Source organism: Trachemys scripta, chromosome 2 (assembly GCF_013100865.1).
Source record: "Trachemys scripta elegans isolate TJP31775 chromosome 2, CAS_Tse_1.0, whole genome shotgun sequence".
NCBI lineage: Eukaryota > Metazoa > Chordata > Testudines > Emydidae > Trachemys > Trachemys scripta.
The window spans coordinates 248,477,132-248,495,169 of record NC_048299.1 but is presented as its reverse complement, the minus strand read 5'-3'; the positions used below and the strand labels follow the sequence as shown (position 1 = coordinate 248,495,169).

General features: G+C 40.1%; 1 protein-coding gene across 19 annotated transcripts in view; it reads right to left on the bottom strand.

The window, feature by feature from the left end:
- RIMS2 (regulating synaptic membrane exocytosis 2) overlaps nucleotides 1–18,038 on the bottom strand; it is a 767,247-nt gene that overhangs the window by 53,862 nt on the left and 695,347 nt on the right. For 17 of the 19 annotated variants that reach the window (XM_034763436.1, XM_034763437.1, XM_034763440.1 and 14 more), the window contains one exon: nucleotides 14,711–14,952. The exons of the other annotated variants lie outside the window; for them this stretch is intronic. In XM_034763436.1, the coding sequence (XP_034619327.1) occupies nucleotides 14,711–14,952 (242 nt within the window). The remainder of the gene's footprint in view (nucleotides 1–14,710; nucleotides 14,953–18,038) is intronic. 19 annotated transcript variants of the gene reach the window in all.

The following is an 18,038-nucleotide window of genomic DNA, read 5'->3' as shown; positions in this document are numbered from 1 at the left end:
AAAAACTGTTTTATTGTGAAAACAGATATCAAAAAGTCTGAAGACTTATTATGATAAGGTGTGTATATTTTTTAAGCACAGATCTCTTGAGAATTCAGATACACTGAATAAAAACAAGCTAATTTATCAATACTCTTACCAACAAATATCACACTACATTTATCTCACCGTTCATACTGCTAATTACAAAACAAAAAGAAGACTTATAGAAGAAGGTCAAGCTAGAGTTTATATTTTACTCACAGCTTTTTCCATGTTTCAGTTTTGTCTTGATAATAAAATAGATGACCTGGTGTAAGAATATAGATTGTATTTGTTTTTTTAAGGAAGAGGCTGACAACATTGAAAATCATTTGCAGAAAATATTGCTCAGGTTTATTAGTTGATACCATCCTGATCCTGCAAACACTTATGCCTGGGTTAACTTTACTAACATTGAAGTCAAAGAGAAGATTCATATGCATACATTAAGCATGTGCCTAAGTGGATTGGGCCCTAACTATTACAGGGCACATTTTAAAATGAATTAGAGCCTAATCCAAAGCTGGCTGAAGTAATTGGAAACACTCCTACTGACATCATTGTACTTTGGAACTGGCCTTTAGTGAGACTAGAATCATAGGTCTAGAAGGGACTGCAAGGGTCATCTAGTCTAGCCCCCAGTCAAGATGCAGGATTAGAAGTTAGCTAATAGAACAAATCTTTTCTATAGCTAACTTTTATAATAAAAGAAAATAAATAAATAATAAAAACTATGGCACTTTTAAGAAAAAAATATATTGGTCCAGCAGGTACCAAGTTGAACTATGTCCATGGAACTCTTTGATTTGGCACCTCTGTTTGGAAGAAAGCATCAAGCTACACAGAACACAAAATGAACTCTAAGAATACCAATATTTTCCAGATTGCCAATTATGTAAATGCTTAGTTTGATATATTATATATATACACACACCTTGTTCAAAGATAAATCCTTTTATTTTCTTCCCACTCCCTTGAGAAAACATTCTTCTGGTATACCTGCATCTTCAACCCATGTATGGCATATGGAATGTCCTATATTTTACATGAGGGAAGGGCCTCCTATGGCTGATTGGCCTCAAAACCACTGTTGTACAACAATAGTTGTTCTTTTTTAAAGTCAACGTGAGTTTTGTATAAGTATAGAGTTAAGCACTGAGCTCTGAGCCATGTATTTCCTTTCAATGTAGGCATCCCTTATAGTGCAACCACTGAGAGACAAATATGCACCTATGTCCTGTTCAAAATTACTGTTAGGCATGAATCCATTAATTTCCTACTTTATTTCCTCTTTTTCTACTCCAGAGAGACACATCTTACTTGTAACTTTTTCTACTCACAGGTTAAAAAAATTAAATGAAATAAAAATCAACAACACACGGCAGCGCTGGGGGCTATAGCTGCCCCAAAATTTGCCTTAATCGCTCTATAGCCACCCCTCTCAGCAAAAAGGTCAAATGTTACGTAGAAGTGAGGGTGGTGTGCTTCTGCTCTGCTGCTGGTGGCAGCGTTACCTTCAGAGCTGGGTACCCGGCCAGCAGCTGCCGGTCTCTGGCCAGACACCCAGCTCTGAAGGCAGTGCCGCTGCCAGCAGCAGCTCAGAAGTAAGGGTGGCATGGTATGGTATGTGTGTATCTGTGTGTGAGTGTGTGTGTGTTATATGTATAGTACAGATCCCCCCAATTTTCTGTCTAGTTCACCTCAGCTCCCCACTGGAAAGAGGCTGGCACAGTTCCTACAATCACATATCTGAAAATATACAGGCAAAAATCCTGTCTTACTAGCCTTTGAACTTTGCTATTAAACAAGTATATGCTTTTATGATGGCACTCCCTCCATGTTGTTTAGTAAAAGCTGATTACTCTTTTTGGTAACATTATTTATTATAATAATACTTTCTACCTGATAAAGGATCCAGGTCACATTTCCCAAGTAAAAATTGGAAATTTAGGCCCTAATCTCTTATCTGTAGTTAAATTGATATTTCTTATTCTCAACATGTGTGGTTTATTTTGAAATTAACTCAGAATAAATTTTAGAAATACTTATAAAAGTGCAATATTATAAGCAAAAATAATTTACTAATCTTACCTTTCTTCGGGAAAAAATAACTTTGTACAAATTCCTTTAAAGATTTCTTTAAGAATGTAAAAGGTACACAGTTAAAAAATCATGGGTAAATCCTCAGCCTTATATTATTGTACCTATGTTACCAACAACAGTTTAGATTATAAAATCCAATTTGCTTTTCCCTATCTAAACTCTGGGTTGTTTTTTTTTTTTTTTTTTTAATTTCCCTCATTTTGGACAATGACAGTCAATTGAAATCAGACTCACTGTCAGTTTCAATGTTAGGATTGCTAACCTTGCAGGCGAGTAAGCAAACATTTGTTTAAAAACAACCATGTCAGCTGGAATTGGGGAGGAGGAAAGGGGGAAGGAAAAAACAAAGAAACATTTCTGATGTGCATTTGGTAAAAGCTTGATTTTACAAAATCTAAAGTCTGATATAAATTTGAGATGAGAAATTTAAGATCCCAGACATAATTGTGGCCAGTATTTGACGGATTCCCTTCAATTATTTCAATGATTGTGAAAAAGGATCCAGATATACTGTACATTTTATTCAGGATAGATATCATCATAACTAAAAATATCAGAGCAACAACTACTATGCAGAGTCCAAATGCTCCAGTTTCCTGAAGTTTGGCATTATTAGCACGGAAAGTTACAGTAAGATAAAATTCAGCTCAAACCTTCTCCCAATGCTTCATTGTTCCTAGGGTTCCTCCCTCTGGGTCCCTCATCCCAAACTCTACATCCTCTTCATCTAAATAACCATTCCCACTTCCCTCATGCCCAAGTGCTGTAAATAAGATAAAATACATTTACATGTTTGACAAATTAAAATTGCAAAAGGCTTCTGTCTAGTTTTGCTAAGTTTGCATGCTGGGTCTCCAAAAAAGCTCTGTAAAAGTAACCGCATGCACTACGTAGGACACAAAAGTAAGTCAGCCTTTTTCATTTGCAATGGATTGATCTTATTTTCCTTTATACAAACCAGTATTTCATTGGTATAATTTCATAAGTATCATTAAGACTTTCATAATTGAACAAGAATATTTATAAAAAGTAACACCTGTTTTGAAATGTTATCAGGTCAGAACGGTAGTACTTTACACACATATTTCATTGGTGTAAATGATTACACAGGGTAGATGGCATCATAAAAACAGATCCTCTTTCTCCAACTGGACTCTCACCACCTTCTACAGCTGCTGCCCCTTCTCAGTTGCATCTCAACCACAACATGGCACACCTTCTACCTCTGACCTCCTTGGGTATGTATCTGATTTACTTGCTACACTTGGGCACCAATTCACTGTCACCAGCCCCACTTCTAGGTTGCTGGCCTCCATATTGTTCCTCTCTGGCTCATTGCCTCAAATTCCCAAAATAATCTGTTTCTACCCTATGGACAGATTCTAAGGTCACTTCCAGGGAAAGTGAGATAAATCAAGCACAGGGTGGGCTGTTTCTTGTAGCAGTGAGGTAGTATGGGACTCAGGGTTAAAGCCAGTCCCCACTCACCTTGTTTCTCCACTGTAAGATATCCTGTTTCATACCTTGGCCTGCACACATTAGCAGCCTTCTCACAACCCATCAAAATTAGCTAGTTCCCAAGTGTCATCCAACCATTAGCTCAGTTCCTAAGGGTTAAAGGAACTGCAAAACTTTGCAGTCTCTGTTTTGCACTGCTTTGTCACAAATCACATCAGGAAACTGGATGTTCCCTGTATATTCAGTAATATTAAATTTTTGTTAAATCTATTAACAGTCATGAAATAACACACTGCGAATTTGCACATTTGTACAAGTAAACAAAGTAACAAACTTTCTAAAAATAAATGGCAGTTATTCTTTAAGCACATATTGAAACCAGTTACATATACAAAGAAGTATCCTCCTCTGTTTGTCTTTGTATTTTCTGTACTGTCATCAACTTCCCTTTGGCTATTGTTCTATTTCCTTTTACACACGGGACAGTCTAGCATGGTTTCAGGTCTTATGTATATGTGCTCAAATGTCACTCATATTTCCTGCACATACAGTGCTGTGTCCTATGATCAAGTGAAAAGAAGGTCAGTGCTTACTAGTTGTTTCAGTCAGGTTAGCTCCCAGATCTCTTAGAACTGCCTGAGTCCTAATGCTGCAATGGCAAGTTACTTTTTATGAGCTTGGTCAGCAGGGTTAAGTAGGTTGGCAATTTATCATCTCCTAAGCATTGCAAGTTTGTGTTATTACTGCTCCCAGGATACCACAGCATTGCTTATCTAGGCTTTTGTTACATTTCAGATGGATTAGCGCCACACTCTCTTTGGAGTCCTTCCAGCCCAAAATATACACTAGCTACAACTGAACTGATTCAAACTGCCTATGCCAGGATTTGACTAAATAACTTCTCACGCTTTACTAGTATTGATAAATTTGCAGTAGCTTCTAGTTAAATACTTCATTAATTTTTAAATGTTTGTGAGCGTATTTAAGATATTACATTAACTCAATTAATCTGCTTTTAAAGAATGTACCATGGTTTACTGTGGTACCACATCTTGTCTGCTACTGATTTATCTGTTCATGAAGTTCATCATGACTATATGCAGAGCATATATGTCCCTGGCCTTCAAAATTTTCAGCTGTGGATAGTCAGCTGGATGACTATTTGTAGTTTTTAAATTAAATTTTTAACTTTAACTAATTTTAAACAAGCTGTAGCCTAAAATATTTATTTGTATTGTCTAGCTGAATTTTTGGACATGAGCAGGGGTTTCAGTGCTGGAAACTACAGTCCTGAACAGACACTTTCTTGCACAAAAGTCTAATTAAAGTGAATGGGATTCCACTCAGGAGTAAGGACTCACACTAGAAGACCCTTTGGGAAAATCAAGCCCTGTAACAGTATGTTGACTATTGCTCTGTCTAGGAACTTATAGTATTTCATATACCATGCTAGGTAAGAGATTCAGAGAACTCCTTTCTTATTAAACTAAAACAAGACCTACGAGTTATCTGAAACGGAGATATAATTCTCCACTTCTCTATAATGTGCACAACTGTACTACCCCAGCACAGCTAACTCTGGTCCTCTTGAAGAGATCACAAGGTGGGACAAGGAAGACCCTGTGAGAACACTACTATAACGGAGAAGCAGTGCACATGGCGGAACAGTAGCAATAATGTTAAAAGGCAACACTGTTAAATCTGTCTTTAACAAGAAAATTTAAAAAGGGGGTATTGAAATTAGGAATGAATGAAAATATTGCCTGTAGACAGGAGTTGGTAATGAAAAGCAGGTACAGTAATACTTGGAAAAAACTGAATACACACACACACACTCACAAAGCAGCAGGCCCAGACATTATGAATCCAGAGTTTTAAGATATTCGCTAATGAACTTACTAAACCATTGGCAAATGTCTTTGAAAACTTACAGAGAGTCAAGGTGATACTAGAGGACTGAAAAAAAATTAATGTTGGACCAATCTTTAAAAGGTACTAACTGATAAGTCTTACTTGAATCTCTAGTTAAACAATTACAAATATTCAGAGAAGTAATCTTCAAGGACAAAGGGACTGTTGGATTCTGAGTATGGCTGGTTGAAAATTATCCATCAATATTTTTGACATAAAATTGGGTTTTTCACTAAATGAAAATTTGCATGTAAAGGGTTTGATTTCTTTGAAAATATTTGATTATTTGTTTTCTTCATTTTTTGGCAGTTTTCAGAAAAAATATCTGGTTTTATGTTTTTTTGGTGGGGACAAAAGGTAGAAATTTTCCATAGAAAAGTTCTGTTTGCAACCAGGTTTAATTCTGAGAGCCTCAACTCTGAAGTTTGTCAGTGTACTGAGCTTGTTAAAATCTCCCATAATACTTTGTACTTATGAGAAGTTTGTCGAAACTTACTATGAGATAAATTGTTGTAACCTTTGTTCTTTGTATATGCAGAATTTGTCTTAAGCAAGAAGTACATTCTGTTGAGGTTTGCCAAATATCAATTGTATGCTTGGTACAGTTAGTGTAGATGTCTCTCTGGCTGTGGTCTCCAAACTTTTCAGGGTCGCATCCCCTCCTTACTCATGTCCACAGTACCACCTCCTCCCCGAGACGGGGCTGGGAGTGGGGCCACAGCTCGGCGCGGGGGAGGGGAACATAGACAAAGGTAAGTGGGCGGAAGCTGTGGCTGCAGCTGGGGGCAGGTAAGGGGCTGGGAGCAGGGCTGGGGCCAGGAACGGAGCCATGGCCCGGGGCCAACGCTGGGGGTAGGGCCAGGCCCTGGGGCCATGGCTGGGGCCACAGCAGAGCTGGAAGCTGAGCGAGGCTAGGTAGTGCTCCCTTGCTGCCCAGACACACACCGCGCCCTCCAAATGTTCCTCTGTGCCCCTCTAGTGGGGTGCACCCGATAGTTTGGGGACCTCTGCTCTATGGTTTACTGACCTCTGGAATGTTGTATACAAAACCTAGATAAGAAAAGGTGTGTAAGGTCTATTGATTCTGTGGAATGTTCTACCTATCACAAACAAGGGGAGTGTAAATATGAGCAAAATTGAGCTCATAACTTGGAACTGAGTGAAGATGTAACCACTATAAGGGTACGTCTTCACTTACCAGAGGGTCCGGCGGCAGGCAATCGATGTTCTGGGATCGATTTATCGCGTCTGGTTAAGGCGCGATAAATCGATCCCGATCGATCCCAGAAGTGCTCGCCGTCGACACCGGTACTCCAGCTCGGCGAGAGGAGTACGCGGCATCGACGGGGGAGCCTCCGTGCTGCGTCTGGACCCGCGGTAAGTTTGGACTAAGGTACTTCGAATTCAGCTACGTTATTAACGTAGCTGAATTTGCGTACCTTAGTCCGAAGTGGGGACTTAATGGGGACCAGGCCTAAGACTGCTCTCCAGATTGGTAACATATTGACCTTTCTGTATTATGCTGATTTTACTTTTGCTAAATAAATCCAGTGAGCCTGGTTATCTGACATCTTGACTCACTTACTATTGAACCCCAATAGCTGATAAGTGTACTGCCAGCATGTAAAGAGTATATATCACCACGGTATCTGTGTGTTTTTACAATGCTTCAACTAAATAATCAAAAATCCAAATAGGAGCAACAAAACACCATGGTCCTGATTTTAAGGGGTGCTTCAATGAGAGTTGTGTGCGCTACCATCCTGGAAAATTAGGTTCCATGTTGCCTGATGCCAACAATCCCATATCTTTTAATCTCACAAGTCAAGTAGGAACTAGATTTACCTTAGTCAAACAGAAGATATTGGGCTCAATAATGGGCTAATTTGGTGAAAAAAAGTGGCCTGTGATATACAGGAGCTGAGACTAAATGATCTAATGGTCCTTTCTGCCTTTAGAATCTATGAACTCAAGATGTCATTGTTTGATCAGTGGGAAGGCCTATGGAAAAAGATGACAGCTCTTTCTAAATATGACCAGGGTTCATGCTTAATTGTATTTATGGATGATGCAAGTTTTAGAGGGCCAGGCCTAATAACAAAAATGTCCTGTTTCTAGCATCTAGGTGGGCACTGCATTCTCACCTACCCACAACTTCTGAGGAGAGAGCATGAGTCCAGCCAAGTAGTTACAAAGAGTGGATGATCAACGAAAGAGCCTCATATGACTAAAAGTAACACAGTCTAGGAGTAGATAGGATTCTTGTAAGGCCCAAGATTGTGGACCACATGGAGAAAGGCCAAGCAGATACTTGCAACTGATGGAGAAGCTATAGATTTTGCCAGGCCCTCAAAGCAATTTTCCCTGCCCATCAGCAACGCCTCCAACTTTCCCATGCCAAGCTATAGCCAGCTGGCTTTCTTTCAACTTCTAACTTCTGCCAGGCATTGAGAAAGCCTAGAAATAACAGTGCCTAGGTCAGAATAGAAGAAACAGAATTGGGTGTTATCAGCATACAGATGACGCTGCAACCCATATTTTCTCAGTCTCCTTTGATGGATGTTGTAGAGGTGATAGGACTGATCTGTGCAGGACCTCACAGATGAAAACTCTTGTGTGGAGGAACTAGCAGTTACCCACCATCACTTTCAAGGAACAATCTGAAAGAAATGTGAAGAATCATTCTGTAACAATCTGTCCATACCAGGTAGGTCATAAAATATCAGCAATGATCAGTAGTGATGAAGGTAGCTAGAAGACCAGTTTGAGAGCCCTTATTGGCAACTGAGTACTCTCAGCACCTATCTGAAGGCATTCAGCTTCAGTAGGAGCAAGCACCTAGAGAATAACAAAACTGTAAACAAACAGCATTAGATGATAAAGGACAAACTGGTCAAAAGACCATACACAAAAGGTGATAATAAAAGGTACCGTGTCAGTTGGGTGAAGAGGAGATATCCACTGGAATACATTTTTGGCTTTGTTTTATTTAAACTATGTATTAATGATATTGCAAAAGAGGTAACTAGCACATTGAACACTCAGAACATACGAACTTGGGAGGTACTGCAAGTACAAATGAGGACATAATAATAAGGGGACCAGGAGAGATGAGATATAAAGACAGAAGATAACAGAACTACTCGTGAGATGCAAACATTCATCCTAGGGAAAGTAATCTAACAGAGGTTCAGTGGGAGGCTGATAGTTGGAAAGCAGTAAAGCAGAAGATAGCAAATTGGATATGAGCTTGCAATATGATATGTTGGCAAAAATTCAGTCTGAGTTTGGACTGTATACACAGAGGCATTGTGTCAAGGACTTGTTAGGAATAGTTCTTTTATATAGTAGTGAGTCCTTTAATAAAGCTAATGTTAAAATTATATAATACACAGGTTAAGGAAAGAGGGTCTATACATTTGGGTATAGTGCTTATATTATTCAAAGTACAAAGGTTGGCTTAAACGTAATACAATATATACAGACAGTTCTAGGCCAATTCAACATCAGAAAAACATCAACAATAAGCTTACAAATAGTTACTAAGGGCATAGGAAGGGACTGATTTAGAATGAAAGACTCAATGAAGAACTCAAACTGTACAGCATAGCTAAATAATGATCACAAGTATTTGAAGGGTGTAAGTACCACGGGGAAGAGGAATTGTTTAGGTCTAGCACACTTTCATATGACTTTTCGGGAAAACGTATGGTGCCTTGTTAGATAACTATTCTCTCCCCATTATTTCTTCCTCCTCCTTCTCCACATCTCCCATCCTCCAACTGGACAATCAGTCGAGGAAAGGAGAAGGCAACAGGAATAGTTCTGCACAAACCCAAATCCAATCTTCTAGATTTACCATCCCAGTGGGTGGGAAAGTTTTTGTTATCATCATGACCAACGCTAGGGTTGCCAACTTTTTATCACACAAAATCGAACACCTCTGCCCAGCCCCCTACCCCGCCCCTTTTCTGAGGCCCTGCCCATGCCCTGCCCCTTCTGCAAGGCCCTGCCCCCACTCACTCCATCCCCCCCTCCCTCCATCGCTCACTCTTCCCTACCCTCACTCATTTTCATTAGGCTGGGGCAGGGGGTTGGAATGAGGGAGGGGGTATGGGCTCTGGGCTGGGGCCGGGGATGAGAGGTTTGGGGTGCAGGAGGGAGCTCCGGACTTGGACAGGGAATTGGGGAACAGGGGGGTGAGGGTTCTGGCTTGAGGTAGAGTCAGGAATGAGGGGTTTGGGGTATAGGAGGGGGCTGTGGGCTGGGTTAGGGGTTGGGGTGTGGGGGGGAGTGAGGGCTCCGGCCAGGGATAAAAGGTTTGGGGTGCAGAAGGGGACTCTGGGCTGGGGCAGGGTGCGGAGTTCTGGCAGTGCTTCCTGCGGCTCTGAGGAAGCAACCACCAGGTCCCTGCAGCCTCTAGGCACATGGATGCCAGGCGGCTCTGCATGGTGTGCGCTGCTTTCGTGCCCGCAGGTCCCGCCTGCTGCAGCTCCCTTTGGTTGCAGTTCGAGGCCAATGGGAGTTGCGGAACTGGCACCAGGACGGGGGCAGTGCATGGAGCCTCCCAGTTCCTGCCCACCCAGCGCATAGGGGCCGCAGACACCTGACAGCTAATTCCATGATCCATGCGGAGCTAGGGAAGGCAGGGAGCCTGCTGCGCTGCCGACTGGACTTTTAACGGCCCAGTCAGTAGTGCCGACCGAAGCAGCTAGGTGCCCTTTCGACCGGGCGTTCTAGTTGAAAACCGGACGTCTGGCAACACTAATCAATGCCCCTTCTGTTGAATGGGAGGGCCTGAAAATGGTGCATAAGTGAATTAGGCCTTTTCACTATGTGGAAAATTTAGTTGTCTGTTATAGGCATTTCCCACCGAAAAATGCCAGTGAAAAAGAAAGATTAGATATTTCCTGAAAAACTCATAAACCTTGTCCACATGGGGAATTGGCCCTGTTATCAGCTAATGGAGGAGCTACATTAATGCAAATGCCTAATGTAGACAACTTACCGTGGCTTGACACCAGTGTGAATTCCACTAATGTACATTTCAGCTTGCTTTGTCTACACTTTGGGATGGCATCGAGCACCAATGTAGCCATGCCAATCAGTGGTTAAAATGTGGGCTAAATCCAACTTCAGATTTTGGGAAGTGGTACTCCACATGAGGGAATTAATTTCATTGTTATGAAGCACTCAGCTACTATGGGGATGGATGTGGTATAAAGACGTAGATGACATCACACTTTGATTAGATAGAAACAATTCATTTATTCAAAATAGATAAATTGGAGACCAAGAAAAAACTGAATCGTCCTATTGTAAACTTAGTGCAACATCGCTATTACAAAATCATTGTAAATCTACTACAGGATCACTACGCTTTGTGGTGTCCTCTGATGTATTTAGTACAATTCACATCTGGCACTTTGGTTGACAATCTCAGTGAAAAGGTCAAGGAACAAAGCTGCCTGTTGACAAATATGTCCTTTTATGACTGAAGGTGGATCTTTAGAATATGTCTGAAGTAGGGGAGTATGAAGAAGCATAGTCCCTGTGTTGTATTTGTTCTGTGGAGATAGGATCTTGGTTTCCAGTGCTGTCAAACTATCAAGATAGCACCCTTCAGAGTACTGAAAAATCACTTTAAAACTAAAAATAACAAAATGTTTAAAATCAAATTCAGTCCTCTCTGCTTGCTTTGCCTTCATGGCTGTACATCCTAGACCTGATCTATTTTAATGTTGCCCCCTGCCCTCTCCACTCAACCTACGATGTAGTTTTGACAACCTCAGACATCTCTGTGCCTTCTTCCATGCTTGGAATGCCCTTCTCCAACCTATTCATGAAGCCACCTGTCTTGCCAGATTCAAATCCTTCCTGAGTACTCACATCTGCTACAAAGCTTATTAGCACGCGCACAAACACACACACACACACACATACCCCAGAACCATAAAGATTATGATGTGTACATGCTTTATCGAGTAGCAATATGATATTGTTATTGTTTCCTTGCCTCCGTTTCTCCTCTCTTGTTGATCTGTTCACTCACTTGTTATGTCTTGGTGAATTAATCTTTTCAGGGCAGGGACTGTTTTCATGTGTATTTAACACAATTTTGGGGCTCAAAAATAAACAATAACAAAAACATTTGAATGCATTAAACAAATGTTAAAGATTAGAATACAGAGTACATTAAATTATTTATCCCTAGAGTCGAAATTTCCCAATTCCACATCTACTAACAACAAAGAATGCATTCAATTTGCCTGTAGCATGAAGTTAAATTTTAAATGACAATAGAAATTAGCTCTTTTATGGAATTTTATGATGAATATACAGGCTGTTTGACTCATAGCCACAAAAACAGTCATGAGATTAACTCAGCTTTTTAAACAAAGCCACGTTCTGTCACAGTTTTTAGCCATTAAATATAAACAAAGACAACTACAACATATAACTGGGAGGCATCAGAAGGCAATTTTATAGTGACACTAACATACCGCTATGTAACGACTTAAATTTGCCAACATGTTTCGGACAGTAAAAGTTAAGTACTTATAAGTGTGATGGTAATTTCAACAAATGCTGTGTTGTTATTTCATAATTGTTGTTTCAGCCTTGGCATACCAATTTAAGAGACACTTAGCTGACAGCTTAAGCATGATACCCGTTGAACTATGTTGGTATTGCTGGAAATTAATTTCCTACTCCCTTTATTTCAGGCAGTTTCTATATCATGATAGTGCTTTGCTATTTTAATTGTATCTATTACTTCCTTGTTATACTAAAATCTACTTACAAGTACTTTACAGCACGTTCAGTGTTTTGTCCTTAGGTCTTATAGCCATTGTACAACTACACTAAATGACATGGCCCCAGTCTCAAGGAGCGTATAGTCTAAAGACTGGAAAATGACCCAGTGGATAAAATAGATGGAACTTACAAGTACCTGTATGTAAATTAAATTTGAAAAGCTTAACACTCTGTTCTTAACTTAGGCCCTCACTCCATAAAGGGAAGAGCTGAGGAAAAGTCTGCCTGTCTGCCACTACTGTACTGACTTTAATTGGTTTTTCTCACAACTCTAATAGTGAAATGAATTTGTTTATATCTGTGAATTATTTAAAATACCACCTGCCTCTCAGTCCAGGAAAATCAATGGCAGTTAGGCTCCTACTTCAATGAGGCAACTCTGAAAATTGTACCCCTAGTTTTTGTTTAGAACTACAGGATACAAAATAGCGACAAACTGATTTTAAAAAGTAGTGATGGAGATACTGCATATTAAAAATATTATGCCACATAAATATCTCAACATGATATTTAGTCTGATCCCGTCTTACTTCTGACTCTTCTAAGAGAACAATGTATTATGAACTGAATGTCCACCCTGAAATCATTTGATGCCTCTCCTAGTAAGGGTATCCTGACAGACTATCCCTAATCATATAGCACCTTATTTTCAGCTCTGAAATCCACACACATCTGCACATTTACATTACAAGAACATTACTGCATGTGCAAATCCTTGATTTGCTTGCACACCATGTCTAGGTGGACATGCATCTAGCCATGGGCAAACTGCACACCCAGTTAGAGGTTTCCCAGAATTGTGCAAGGGAGAGCTTCCATAAGGTGGCATCAAGCCCTTTGAAACCCCATCCTTTCCCACTCAGGCATGTGAGCTTGGGGAAGAGAGAAAGAGCTGAAAGCTCTGCAGTTTCTGCAGCCAGAAACTAAGCTGGCAGGAGCTGAGACAACTAACTGCAGCAGGGACCTTAGGATGCTGATGATGTCACCAGTGTCTGACTGTTTTTACAGCTTTCACTCTGAATATTTTTCCCCTCTGATGATTGGGCTGTTTGGTACAACAGCCTCCCAACCCACACAGTCTCTTCATTAAACCTCACTCCATGCTCCTCTCCTCCCCCCATTCTGTTTTTTTCCTATCCCCTCCCTTCATTGTCCCCTCTCAATTCCTTTGTTCTCCCTTTCTCAGTTCAACGAATCCCCTCCTAACAAAACACTACTCAAAAAAGTTTACAAACAAAACAATAAAAAATGGTGACACCTGGAAATCATTCCATTGTTCACTCTGTTTGTATGTTATATTTCTCCTCTCCTTCCCTTTGTCTGTAATTTCTGTTTAGATTATGAACTCTTCAGGGCAGGGACTGTCTCTAATTCATGTCTAAACAGTGCTTAGTACAATGGGGGCTTGATCTCAGTTGGGAATTTTAGGTGCTACCATAATACAAATAGTAATAATTTCTCCAGGCACATATGAACAGAAGAGAGTGAGCTGTTTTTTATCGTATTTAGTATAAACCACATACCAACATAACATGCTACTTTTGTATGAATATTAATGAGCATACAATATACACTGCATACTATACACAGAGACACGTTTAAATATAAAATATCCAATTTCCTTTATAAGAAACATTAGTTTTACTCAATTTCCTTAATTGCTAATGACAGCTTTTCAGAGTGAATTATACATAAGTGATTTGTTTCCAGATGTAAGGCATGAAATAAACAAAGTACCTAACACTGATTCTGGATGTCCTGGTATTAAGTCAGAAAATAACTCTATCCCTGTTTATGTAGAACATTCAACATATTGAATTTTAACGAGTAAATGTAAAAAGCAATGAGGAAGATTTCTACCAATGACAAATATGTTTGCAAATTGAAAAGAAGGGAAGTACTGAGCAATAAAATAGTTATACTAATCCAATAAAATATAAGATACTATCTTGGTAATTAAAATTGTTTCACATCAAATAAATTTTGCATGTTCAAATGTGAGAAAAAGAGGACTGAAATATACAAAGAATGTTTATAACAAATGACAAACAATTCTGCAACTGAATTTCAGTGGTCCTTCACAAATCATTAATAACAATCCCCCAAACATAAGCATAACAGCTCACATTGGTTTCTGGACGGAAAGGATTATTGCATTAGGTGTGCTCTAATAAGCATAAAAACACAAGCCACAGTCCAATCTGTAGGAGGATATTTGCTAAAGAAACAAATCAGTTTGGTAAATGTTCAGCCAGGTAAAAAGTTCCCACTCTCCTCTTCCCCCCTAGAATATTGTTAATTAGGCAACTTCAGCATTACATTCAAATGACTAAATTGTAATATATACATATTATGCATATTTAAATCACAAAGTATTGAAGGGAAAAAATCTGATTCCTACCAGTTTGGCTGAGTTGAGAAGTGCTGCGGCTTTTTCGTGACAGACCCACAATCGCTACCATCTTTGCGCCGATGCTGGAGCGTCGTTTTTTGCCACTGGTGCCCACAGTGCCCACTGCTGTGTCAGACTGGCTGCCATCATTCTTCTCTAACGTGTACATGTCCCCGCCGATGCTGGTGCTCTTAGTCATGTTCTTTCCTGAGGTGCCCATCTGTCTGCTTTGCATTTTGGATGTAAAGACACTGTCAGCCGATGGATGGACAAACAATGTAGACAACAGAAGAGTAAAAAGGGAAAGACAGAAAAGGAGAGGTTTCAGATGAAAAGTTTTGGGAGATTGTAGGGGCAAAGCAGCTAATTCACACAGATGGGGTTTTGCTTTTGTTAGCAGTAGAGAGGAACAACTTTAATTGTCAAATTCCTGCTAGCACTTTATTGGTTTTCTCTCTTTAACCATATACTTCACTTGTTAAACTTTTTTTTTTAATTAAAAGACTTTCCTTCTATTTATGAAAGTTCTTAAAAGTACATTATCTATATATAGCATAATGATAAATACACTTGTTTACCATTTGTAAATGTAGGGAAAACATCAAATTACACACATCTGTTCCTCCGGTCTGCCACTAGGCAGATTCTGCAAATCAGTTAAGCAAAGATTGCCTAGGCCAGGCAAAAGAGGCAAAGCAAATAAAGCATCGAAAGAGTCATCTGTAATGTCATTTTTCAGAATCTAGTGCTGCAGAATCCCTGAGTAGATGAGTAGTTTTTTTGCACTAGATTCTCTTTCCTGAGTAGGCTCTTTCTTGATTCTAAAACTTATTTGCACTATATTGACATTTGTTTATATTATCTTATAATTGCAAGTGATCAGCCTCTCATATAGATCAGTGATTCCCAAACCATTTCACAGTGCAGACACCTTGGTAAGAAAGACTTGCTCATAGTCACTTTCCAATGATCATGAACAAGTTATTTCCCAGCCTCCCAGTCCTGATCCCTTCCCTGCAAGAACTATGGTGCACGATTACATGAAAAAGCAATATGAGGGCAGGATTAGAGAGACTAAATAAAAATGAGCTTGTTTCAACATGGTGGGCAGGGCTAATTGCTTATTTTCCTCCCCTGCATTTTGTATCTGTGCTGTGCCATACATTTATTAGTACCACCTTCCTATTGCTGTCTGCATCTCCCACTATACTGCTTAGGTGACACTGCAATTTGATTATCTCCTTATGTATGTTTACTGCCACTACAACATAGTTGTCATCCACAAATTTATTATTTATGCTAAAGAAATGCCCAGAAAGACACAAAGTGGCTGCACAGCAGGGTGCAGATGGGTACTTCTTTTTGCTGGAGTCACAGGTGGGTGTTTATTTTTGTTTGTTTAGTTTACTTGGTCAAAAAATCCTCTGGAAACCCTAATAATCTGTGACTGGGGGACAACTAACATGAAGTATCACAACTTGAAAATTGGTAAATGACAAAGCAGTGTGACAGAAGCAGCTCCAGGCTCACCTATAAGTGTTCCATGAATCATGATGTGAGCGCTACATAGATCAGTGTTATACCATTTCGTGAAAAAGGACTGTCTGAGACGTATGATGTGGACGGTTTGGGAAAAAGTTGAAGTCCTCACTTCAGAAAAACAGAAATATATGCAACACTTTACAGTACTGCACTTTTGTGTTACTTTGAGCCTGCTGCTACAAGGTCTCCATGTTGACTTCCATGGGAACTCCTTGCACAGGATTCGGCCCTTTATTAGTTTGATTTGGTATGGCACCTACTCTTGGAAACTCTGTTTTAGACACAGTGCTGGGTAGTAAAAATAGAACAAAGTGGAATATTTTAGTGAGGCAAGGAAAATAATTAACACAGTTTTGCTTACAAGTAGTGACGCCACGAAGATTAACAAAGGCTTTTTGTTTGTTTGTTTTGAACACAGAACTAAGATAGGGAGTGAGTGATTTCCGACAGCAGAGGGCTCCTGTGTGGCTTTTAGCCATAGTCCTATGTAGTCAATCCTCCTGGAGCTCCCGCTACTCAAAGAGAGTGGATCCACTTCAGGGGGATCCAGCATGTGCTCCCTATAGAGCCAGCCAGCTCTGTTGGTTAGTGCAGAGGAAGACTGGGGCCATAATTCTCCCTCTTACTGCCTTTGGGGTGAACACTGGGGCTGCAAATGTCCTCACCCCTACACAGGGTAATACTGTGACTCTCTCACTTGTGCCTCTGCACAGGCAACAGCAGCCCTCTGGCCCATAGTTATTTTGTTCCACATCCATTTGAAAAAGCAGGGATGGTATCTTTGCTTCTTGCAGTTTCCACAGTAGATGTTATGCTGTTATAAACATATTCATTGAGTCTATGCGGTGCCCTCCAGAGCACACACATTCTTCCATTATTATACACTCACACAAATATAGTTTCCACTGTACCAAGTGACTGAGTTTGTTCCCCCTCCCTGGAGAAGGAAAAAATCCAGCGTGATCAAAGCAATTGATACGTCAGTTCACATTACTGGAAGTCTGCTATTATGTTTGAGTACCTACTTTACAAGCTAATCTGCAGTAGTGGCCTGACTAGGCAACCCTGGGCACTATCTATACATAGTAAAGTGCAAACATCTGGAAAAATACTGCATACTTGAATATGTTTAATTGTGAAAAAAAACCCAATTATGCTGACTTTCAGAGCAGATCTGTCTCTTCTATGCCTAGAGATACCACAGAGATAGTGGGGGCTGTTAGTGGGCCTGAGGTCAGGGAAACCCAATCCCCTAATGGGCAGGAATTTTTTTAGGAAAACTCTTCCCTTAATGATGATGCCTATAAAAAGAGAATCAAATTTCATCTACCTCAGGGTGCCAGCCGGACTGGGCAGAGGAAGGACAATAACCAGTCTCTTGACAGTTTTAGAGAGTGCCCCCTTCATTGATCCTTGAATAAGGAGGTGGGCTAGCCACTCACTTCAACATGATAACTACAGGGGAAGGGAGAATGAACATCAGACATCTCCATCCCAAAGATTCCAAGGATAAGTCATGAGTGGCCCAGGATCATGTAATTAAGTGGGTTTATTAGCAAAAGGAACATAGGAAATATATGACAATTAAGAGGTGGGGAATCTGGATCACTGCAAATCTCTGTGATCATCTTGGCCAAGTTTTGGGGGAAGAGTAAACATATTCCCCTTCAGTATCAAGGAAATGCTACTTCTCATCCTTCTGTGAACCCTTCAGTCCTTTTCAAGGACTGGGAAGCTTATTGGAGAATCAATATGATTTGATTAATGAACACAAATCAGAATTGAAGAATCCAAC